General features: G+C 32.9%; 1 protein-coding gene across 1 annotated transcript; it reads left to right on the forward strand.

The window, feature by feature from the left end:
* Positions 1 to 619: 619 nt before the first annotated feature.
* Positions 620 to 4,093, forward strand: LOC131872720 (putative FBD-associated F-box protein At5g56440). Its single transcript, XM_059216123.1, has 3 exons — positions 620 to 1,564; positions 1,718 to 2,026; positions 4,088 to 4,093. The coding sequence occupies exons 1-3, from the start codon at positions 620 to 622 to the stop codon at positions 4,091 to 4,093; spliced, it is 1,260 nt and encodes a 419-aa protein (XP_059072106.1).
* The last annotated feature ends 7,041 nt before the right edge of the window (positions 4,094 to 11,134 follow it).

Raw genomic sequence — 11,134 nt, forward strand, 5'->3', positions numbered from 1 at the left:
ATTCAATTAGAGTAATCATTCACTTCAGGTTAGGGTTAGGGTTAGATTTGGGATTCATCAAATATAGATATGATGAAATTAGGGTTAGGGTTAGAGTTCATATACAATAACTATTCTCTTAGCGTTATTCTTCAATTTGAATTCAATTTGAGTTAAGCTTAGATTTAGTGTTACTCTTCAATTAGAATTAAGATTATGATTAAATTAAATTAAAATTAAAATTAATATAATTTTTTAAATAAATATAATATGATATATATTACAATTCAATTAGAAGTAAGATTAGAACATTCAAATTATAGGTCATTTGGAGTTCAATTGAAACTAAAATAGAAATAATAGTTAGAATTAGGTTACTCTCAGATATAAAATTAGGGTAGAATTAGGGTTCATTTAATAATATCTGTCCTCATCTACTACATAGCTTTCTCTAGAGATCTAGGTATGCTAATATTATTATATGTGATATTCCACAGCGCAAATGTTGAATTGAATTGATTCCTGATATTATAAATGTGTTTTGTTATTCCCCATTGCGCATAGTGGGCGATCTCAGTAGTTTTCCATGGTTAATGGTTGTAATGGCAGACATAAGATAGGAGAAAATAATATAGCAGTTATGGCATATACAAGGTTAATGGCAAGATCATCAGCAATAGACAGGCTGTCTGCATTATCTGATGATGTTCTTTTAAATCATATTTTGTCGAAGATTTCTTACAGAGATGTCGTACGCTCTTCCCTACTCTCACAGAGATGGCGGCTCTTGTGGACGAAAATACCAAGGCTCAAGTTTTGTCCTGAGGATTTTGAGAAACAAAAAGATGGCAGGATACAGGCCATAATTAACAATGCCCTACTACACCTCGATACTCGTCTTTCTTGTTTGGAGCTTACAGTTGCCTTGGATGACCCTAAGGCTGCCTATATTAACAATTGGATTCGCCTTGCAGCTGAAAAACAGGTGGAACGCATGGATATACACATCTGTAATAGAGATCCGAAGACTGGTAAGAGGATTAGCAATGGAGCTTCTCCCATGATGGAGCTTGGGGACTCCATTTTTAGCTGTGAAAACCTCACGGTCTTAACAGTGCAATACATCCGAATTCCCAAGATGCCCACTAATTTTGGGGTATTCCGATCCTTGAAAGCACTTCGTTATGCTGGTATTCCGAATCTGGATGATGCTATGTTTGAAGGATTCATGGATCTGTGCCCACATCTTCAAGATTTAGGGATTCTCAGTTGTTTAGGGTTAAAAAACTTGAATATACGATCTTTCAATTTAATGTGGATACATCTAGGAGATCTAAGACCTGATATATCATTGCAACTGACTTGCCCACGCTTGATGGAAATCGGCCTCATCGATTCTGGGCAATACGCAGGGCTTAAATGGCTTAAATTACTTCAACAAATTTCAAGAGCGAAATCTGTTAAAAAAGTTATTCTTCAAAACTACAATACAGGCAATGCCGTTAATCCAGGAATGCCTAGTATTATTGTTCTTAACAGTTTTCCTGGGCTTGAAGAGTTGACAATCCATGGCCAATGTTTTCAAGTTAGTATTTTGTACCTTCAAGTTAAATATTCTTAATCAGTGATTGGTACATGATGATACTTGTAGATTATATTTGGACCTTCTATATTTCTGGAATAGCCTTTTTTTTTCCCAAATTCTCTTACGAGTGAACCCACAATATGTTTGACACAGGAGATGATATCAGATGAGATGCCAACAGCAGAGGTGGCACTACCAAATTTGAAGATGGTGCGTGCCCATATTGGGCCAGACAAGGGTGCACAGGCAGTGATTTTTTTGGGTTTTCTTCTTAGAAATTGTCCATTAAGTGTAACAAGGGTTTTTCTGCCTGAACACTGCCCTCCAATCATGCAAAATAATATTCTCAATTTGGAAAGGGATTTCTCAAAATCAAGATTGTCAACTGCCACAAAAACGTGGTCAATGAATCTGAAAGCAGTTTGCCAACTTTGTACAAGACGCGTTGAATATTATTCACAGGTTAGCAGAATCTGGATAACCGTTTCTATTATTTTATAGAATTTATTATTTTTTACTGCCAACATTTTTATATTATGTTACTTGGGTTTGTTTTGTAGTAATATTTAAATTTTTTTGGGATGAGTTATTTTTCTTAATTGATTTTTTCTGTTTCAAAAATTTTATCAATAGTTTCTTGAATGATGAATAGTATCATAAAGAAAATTTAGAAAATTGCTTTTGTGAATTATTAAGATTTTTGGACTCTATTTTTTTATTATATTATGTGAGAAAGGACACCATACTGTTATACATCCAAACAAAAAACCATCAAAACAAAGACTTACAAGTTAAACCTAACAATCAAAATATCAAAAAGCTTATAATCTATCTATAAAACAAGTAACTAAAGAATTAGAGAAACATCCTATGAGGATCTACTAATAGGAACAACACAAAGAAGAAACAACATAGAGGCATTAAGAGATATAGCCCATCAATCTTTTTCCTTTCACTTGTGGATCCTTACACTTTCTTCTTCCACTTTCTCTCAATATTTTTTCTCATAGTGCAGGGCATAACTAGGTTCTCAATTACACTTTCTATGCATTTTATGCATTCGCTATTACTTTTGTATCCTAGATAATCCATTTCATACTAGGTTCTCAAGTACAAGCATTCTTCTCATCCATTTCATCATCTCCATAATCCATTAAACAATTGAGCCCTTCAGGTGCCTCATTAAATTGATTCTTTGCCACAAGGAAATGAAAGAGGCAATAGTTAGAACTAGAACTAGGTTGAGGGGTTCATCTTATATTTCTTTGTTGCTCTTTATTTCCTCCCTATTAAAAATTGAGTCCTCAAACTCATTTTCAGATTTATGTTACAAATAAGAGTATAAATTATTTAGTCCACTCTTAATTTTCATATTGCAGACTAGGATATGTATGTGAATCTTGAAATCAAGGTATAAACTATGGACTAATAAAATATTAAGAAGATTAGACTTTTTATTCTTCTTCATAATTTTTAAAAACAACCAATTAAAATATTTAAAATAAAATTTATAATTATTAATTAAAAATTGTGACTAAGAAAGTTGTAGCAATATATTATTTCTAGCTATATTTAGTAATGTAGATTTTAATGTTATAGGTTTTTTCAAACATATTCCCTACAAGGAATCTAGAATTATGTTGCAGGTAGTTGAAGAAGTAACTAGAAAAGAACTTAATGTTTAGAAAACTAACATTTAGAATAATTTCATAGTTAGATTTTGAGAATGGAAAATAGAGAATTCTGATATTGCATTTTGAGTATTTATTAAATCAACAAAATAGAAAGAATAAAAAACTAGTGAAGAAATGTGGTAATGAAGCATGGTGTCAACATGATAATCACAATAGTAAGCATGATTTATAGCTCTCTTTAGTTGTTGCTTCAAATGATGTTTCTAGCTTCTTTTGTTGTTTATTTAGTTGATGTTTATTAATTGTTTCATGGGGATAGATGTTAAACATAGGAAGAAATATTCCTGTAATAATTCTTGATCTTATCAAGTTAAAATGTTATTCTTAAGTTAAAATGTTAGATAAGAAGTCCCAAATGCTATGATTCAAATTTGGTTATTTCTTTCTGACTCCAACTCTACTGTTACTTTGTTGGTTTCCCTATTTTGCTCTATCCTATGAGTATGGTTTCCCCCCATCTAGTAATTTACGATTGAAGCAAGATTTGTATAAATTAAGTAAGAATGAGGTTCTAATTTGTGTTATTTTGATGTTGTAGCTAGATGTACACTCTATGAAACACAATATGAACATATAATGAGATAAATGTCTCATAAGTTTAATATGTTTAGATTATATAGTAGAGAGCTAACTGCACTCATGCTATTCTTTACACTTATTTTATTTTTGCTTATGTTTTATAAAATTAATTTTTTTGTAGCTTGGATACTTAAGTTCTTGGATCCTTGATTATGTTTTGTAGAATTATGGTTTTGTAGAAAGCTTTCTTAATTGCTATTTGTTATTTTGAGTGATCCTGCTAATTATTGTTTTTGTTTTTCCTATGCAGGTGTGAAAGAGAATTTGATACTTGCTTTGACACATTTGCATAGTACCAAATTTTTATTCTAAGGGAAATACTAATTAGTAGGTTTGCTATTGTAAGTTTGCCATTATTAGCTTTAAATTAAATTAAGAACTGTATGAATGTTACTTGTTCTTACTTATGGTTAATTGTCTATTACTTACTTAAAAGGTGAAACAATGTTGTCATATATGTTAACTAGGAATACTTAAGTCTCACTCTTTCTCAAATAATGTTTATAAGATGATCATTGTGTTTGATACTAGTTGAATTTGATGTAAGTTGTTACTAATAGATTCCTTTGTGAAATGGTGCAATGAATGTGAAACTATTGATTATAGATTGTGGAATTACTGTTTATTATTTTAATAAATTGATGATTGATTAATCTTATGTATTTCTAAAATTTTTAATTATATGTGATGATATTTGTTGATAAATTGAAATTTCATAAGATAATACCTTTACATACACAACATTAGATATAAAAGTTAAACTTTGCAAGGTATGTGTAGACCAATATGTTATGATTATTTTGTGCACAAAGAAGTGCCAAACAAAATTTAAAGGATATTATTGAACCAAGGTAGCATAGATTTGTTGGTTCTGATGTCATAATTGACTTGGATATAATTAAGGTGGATTCTACGAATTAGAATAATTAGACAGATTTATTATTTTTTCACCTGCGATTTTGATAGCATATCCCTAATTGTTTTTTCAGTAACATCAGTTCCATAAAATAGTACAATTCAATTAAAAAAATAATGTAGCCCTTTGCTCCCAGATATAGATGAGAATTTACCTATGATGACCTTGAGAATAGGTATCTCATTCAAATACATAGCCGAGCATTAGAGAAGGCCCAACATGCTAAGCAAAATGTTTGCTTACTACAGCTCAAATAATATTGATACAAATATTGTAGATTACACAGCAAGTTTCATTCGACTGAATCTTATTAACCATATTTTGGAATTTTCACCCGATTGAGTCTTACTAGTTTTAAAGTCCCCATTGATAATAAAAAGTGTGTCCCCATACTTTATTTTTAACGCAATTCTATTCTTCCTACAATCCTTGTAGCATAAAAGTTTTTTATTTCAAAAAACTGTTTCTAACTCTGGCATATAAAAACTTGTCAAGAAAAGCTAATGCCTAGAATCCCTCTAATTATATTTAATCAAATACATCTGAAACAGTATGTAATCTTTAAAAATAAGAATTTCCCTCCCTGCTTGTTTTTGGAGACTTAGAAGATAGTCGAGAGAGTCGACATCTCTTAGGATATTCAAAATAAAAGTCGAGAAAAAAATATAAGTTTGGCATGTATGCATATAGTAATAAACCTCCATCTTATTTTTTTTTTTTGAAATTTAAGTTCCCCTTGCTTGCCAGGTCTGTCAAGTTATTTGATTGCCCCAAAATGATAAACCGAGCCCCAAAATGATAAACAGGAGAAGGGTTTCCAAAATAAACATTGCAAATATTTTACTATACTTTTTACAAGTTTTACAGTACTCTTGCGTCAATCAACACGGGGAGGGCCTCAAGTTTTACAGTACCTTTCTAAAGAACTGACATTGTTAATTAGCATTTAAACAAAGCAAAGAAATAAAATAATAATATTTAACTATTGATAGATAAAATCCAATGGTCAATTATTTTTGTCCTTCCAATTTTCTCTGAGCTCATTCACATTCTGGTGCAAACTGTTGTTGTATGCAGGGTAGAAAAAGAGATTAGTAAAGAGTTTTTCCATGCCTCAAAGCAGATGTAGTCTTTATAGTGAATCATTATAAATTAGGTGTTTCTTTGTTTCTGATTGTATGATATTTGTTTTTTATTTCAATTCTGTATATTTAATTTATTGGCATTTCATTATTAACACTAACCATAAAATATATTTGATAAGAGCATTACTTAAAAAGCTAGTTTTGAGAATATAAAGTCCAAGGGTCAGATGACCATTCACTGTCTCTAGCTCTTTGTTTCACAGCTGAATGTGATTGTATAAATGGTTGTGTGCAGACGTAGCCTATAGAGTGAACCACTATAAATTTGTTTCCCATGTCTTCTTTGTTGCGTTTGTGTTATTTCCTTTCTACCATTTTGTGTTCATTATATGGTTTTCTCTCTTTGTTTAAATTAACAATTGATATTAGAGCTTGGTGAGCCATTGAGCAGAGATGGAAGAAGAAGACGCTGATGTTAAGTTTTTTATTGAAGAATTTCTTGACAACTTGGATTCGGCTGAAGAGGAGGATGCTAAAATGAGTGAAGAGGAGCTTGAAGAAGATGAAACATATGATGTCAAACAATATCAAGAGAATAAAATTGTGAGTCTAAGAGAAGAGAATTTCTTACTCACGGATCTATTGTAGTTTATGGAAGATTCATTGACAAGAATATTAGAGATTAAGTCTAAATGAAGTAAGAGTAAAAAATCTCAGGAAAAAAGAATTCATGAAAAGCCTAAATGAAGTAAGAGTAAATATTGATAACTTTGAAGATATATTGATTGACAATCTTGTAATAGCTGTAGAAAATCATTATAGTAATACACAAGTCATATTATTAGCTCTCCGGGAAGATTTGCAAAACACTCTTTTGAGAGAATCTGAGCTTCAAGTCAAGCTGAAGAATGTGGAGAAACAATTGACGGATAAAGATAATTTCTCAATTATCCACTAAGTATATAAAGGTGGAGCAGAAGTTACGTGAGATTTTGGTTGTTGATTCTCAGAAGCTTGAGGAAGAAGGCAACGGCGAATCCATGGGGGAAGACCAACATGCTTTCGACAGCGATGGCTGAGTTCTGTGTTACCCTGAGAGAACAGCGACAAGAGTTTCTGTATGGCCAAGGGACGAGGGCTGTGGAAATAAAGTCGCTTGAACAGGCCAGGGAGCTTGCCAAGGGGAACACAGTTTATATGAATTTGGAGTCTGGTGATTGCCACGGTGATATTGGCAAGGTTTCCCAAACCAGAGCAATCCTTTTCCATAATTCTCCCCAAAATTTGAAGTCTGAGAATACTGTGTCTGAGGTGCGTATAAGGGGAGAGGAAAGAAGAGTGATGGAGAAAGTGACTAAGGGAATCGTAGAGAAAGAGGAAACATTTAGGTCTGAGAGCTTTGTGCTTGTGCCGAATACCTTGCTGTAGAAGGCCAGGAAAGAGCAGGAGTTTCATAATTTTTGGCATCAGGAGAATGGAATTTCCTCTGTGTGGCTAGAAGACAGTCACAATGAAATTTTAAATGTTCAACCTTCATCATCGCGGCCTGTTGTTCACATGCCAGTAGATAGTGACAGTGGAAATTGTTTTATGAATTTGATCAATGGTCAATACAATCGGTTCCCAATACCGGCTAGCCTTGGCGTTAGAAAAGTTTTACCCAACCTTTTTAACATTCCTCTACATCCGTTGAGGGGTCTGGGTTTGGGAGTGAATAAAATCTTCAACAATCCTTTTACGGTGGCATCTCAGCCAAACTTGGCTGGAAGAAAGCCGTGGGACGCTGTGGAATATAATGAGGCTCTTCTTCTGCGTGTGGACGTGCCCGAACTTAGCAAAGATGGAACTTCTAATGTCTCGGTGGAGGACAAGACCACTGTTGTGAAGAACATGATTATCATTTCTGTTGATACTGACTGGTGTAAAAGCCTGGAACATGGTGTGGGAGAATTAAGTAATGAAGCCACTAAGGTATTTATGCAAGCAAATTGTCTGATGAACCGTGAAGTTCTGCCTTCTCTTCTGCAACAACTTATCCTCCGTCACAATTCTTTACTTTCTAAATTTCGTTGTATTGAACTTCATGAGGATGAATTCCCTAACGAAATTCTATGGATACGTGAGGCCTTCCGTATTTTTATTTGGTTTTGGAAGGAATTGTGAAGATAAAAGAGGATGAGAGAAAGTTGAAAGAAATGATAGAGGCACCACACACTATCATAGTTTTGGCTTTTCATGTTGAGGATGGACTTTTCTATTGGAAATGAAATAGAATAGAACACAAAAATAGAGTATGGAGAAAACAGAGAAGTACACAACGAACACAAATTCTTATTTATCAAACCATATTTCTTCCTTCTTAATGATTACAAAAATGCCTCTTGATTAGAATGTGCAGGTGGTAGCTGGAAGAAACCTCCAGAAAACTAAATATTGATTGTATATATTGAAAATATCTTGTAGATGGTTGTGTAATTAAATTGATAAGATAGAAGCTCCTGATAAATATTAATGTTGATACAGAGGCTTCATATTACATGATTGACTATATGGTGGAGGTAGTTGACATTATAGTCCAACACTTCCCCTTAGTCTCAGTTACCAATATACTATCCATTCTTTTGTTCTTTCCAGCTTTCTTCAATTATCTTCCCTTTTTGTCTGTAACCTCTTCTTTGGTTTTCTTGCTAATTTGCTGTTGCTACAGCTCCTACTCTGATTTTTCTGATTTCTTTCATCAACTCCTCTTTCTTTCATGTACTCCAGTTTTCTTCAACTGCTGCGGTAGTTTCTTCAAACACTTGTTTTTAAATTTCAAAACATAATACAATCTGTAAATGTCTTCCTAGGAAATGATTTCTTTTGGCTGAAAATATTTTTAATCCCTTTTGGACATTCAAACCTTTCATTACTTCTATTGTTCTTCACATAGGTCCATCCACAATCCATTTTTATACAACTTGATATTGATTCTTTCTTCCAACACAGTTTTTTAGAATGATTTCTCAAACCACGAATTTTACATGGATGCAAATCCCAACACATCTCTTTTCTATGTCCTTCTCTATTGCAATGAGAACACTGGGTTTCTTTCATTCTTTGAACTAATTTATTTAAATATATACCGTGTTGAACATCATTTTTACCTTTGCTATATCCAAGGCCTTCATACTTGGGCCTCATTGTCGGTTCAATTGGATCTTTCATTCTTTGTTCATTTTTCCTAATTCTTGACCTTTATAACCCATTTTCTTCATGATTTTTAAAACAATATTCTTATCATCACAACTAACGTAATTTGCAAACACAATCTCATCTTCTTTCTTGCATTCTTTATCACAAATAGTTTCAATTAAATCAGTTTCACCAAATGATGAACATAAATCCTAATATGGGTTTTAACTTCAAACATTCATTCTCTTGTTCTAGATTAAAAAAATTTCCTTTTCTGTAAACTGTTTTCTTCTTCTAACCTCTTTGACATTTCTTCCAAATCATCAAACTTCCTTTTGACATCATCAAATAATTGTAATTTCTCTTCTAATTCCTTATTTTTATCTTTAACTTCATTCAGTTCTGTTTCAAGATTATAATTTTCATCTAACAGTTGACCTTTTTCCATTTGTTTCTCTTTTAAAAGCTTTATCATTTTTGATATTTTCCTTTTTACATTCCTTCAATTCTTTTTCCAAATTATTTGTTTTCTCTTTCTTTATTCTATCCACTTTACCCATTGAAACTCATTTTTGATATTTTCTTTTTACATTCCTTAAATTCTTTTTCCAAATCATTTGTTTTCTCTTTCTTTATTCTATCCACTTTACCCATTGAAACAAAAAAACAAAATAAAATTAAACTTACCTTGCCCTATCACTTGACTGTGTTTTTGCCACTACAAATTTCCTCCTCTAAACAACTTTGTACACCTTCACAATCTTTGGTCTTCTCCTTTTGGCAGTTCCTTTTGGCAACCTTTTTAACTGCTATAGCCTCCTTTAAGCTACAGCATTTGAGTCTCCAATTTCTCCTTCAAGGTCATCAAACTCTATACAACATATACAAACAACTTAAAAACATTTCTTCTCCAAGGTCATCACCAAATCAAAACATAGATCTCCCATGCTGTCTCTTTCCAGCGGCATCTTCTTCTCCTTGTGGTTGTGATTAGTTTCACAATGACTTTAATAACTGTAAACCTTCAATCTGTGATTTCCTCTGTCAATGATGGCTTCAACGGCTGCAACAATCTATTTTGACTAGATACGGTTGCGTTGCCTCTCCTTTTGAAATTGGCTGCAGCAAACAAAATAGTTTTCAATGATCACCTCTCTTCAGCTATTCCTTCTCAGATTTGCAATACAAGCTTTGATATATGTAACTTTGAACACTTCTTGTAGTGGTAGAGCAGTCCCTCATACTAATCCCTTCTTAAACCACTTAGAGCACCTCCAGATGTTTCTTGTATATGCACTTCACCACTTTTGGGTCTCAAGGCTCTTTACGTTACCATTGGCTCTGATACCACATATTGGTAATGAAAGAGAATAGAACACAAAAATAGAGTATGGAGAAAATAGAGCAGCACACAAGGAAGACAAATTTTTATCAAACCATATTTTCATTCTTCCTTCCTACTGATTACGAAAATGCCTCTTGATATTGAGGACTTAGATCTTTCTAGATTGTGCAGGAGGTAGCTGGAAGAAACTTCCAGAAAACTGCATATTGATCGCATACATTGAAAAATCTTGTAGATGGTTGTGCAATTAAGTTGATAAGATAGAAGCTTCTGGTAAATATTAATGTTGATATGGAGGCTTCATATTACATGATTGACTATACGGTGGAGGTAGTTGAGATTATATTCCAATATTCTATGTGGACTTTTCAGGGATGATTTGATTTGGAGAAGGTTAATCCGAAGCTTGTGTGGACAAGAGTTTGTGAAGTTAAAATCGTGAAGGGTGGATGTAATGTGAGCTTTGGAATTGAAGCAGGATGTAGTTGTGAATGGCTGTATGAGTTGGCCTTCATGGGGAGTTTGTTGGGAATATTAACTCCAGCGGTCACATGACCATTCACTTTATCTAACTCTATGTTTCACAACTGCATGTGATTGTATAAATGACCGTGTGTAGTTATATATGTTATGTATTTGGAGAACCATTAATGAATAGAATTCTCTTGTTGAGAGTGGACGTAATCTATATGATGAACTACTATAAATTTGTGTCCCATGTCTTCTTTATTGCATTTGTGTTATTTCCTTTCTACTATTTTGTGTTCATTATATGTT

Source organism: Cryptomeria japonica, unplaced genomic scaffold (genome assembly GCF_030272615.1).
Source record: "Cryptomeria japonica unplaced genomic scaffold, Sugi_1.0 HiC_scaffold_742, whole genome shotgun sequence".
NCBI classification, from domain to species: Eukaryota; Viridiplantae; Streptophyta; class Pinopsida; order Cupressales; family Cupressaceae; genus Cryptomeria; species Cryptomeria japonica.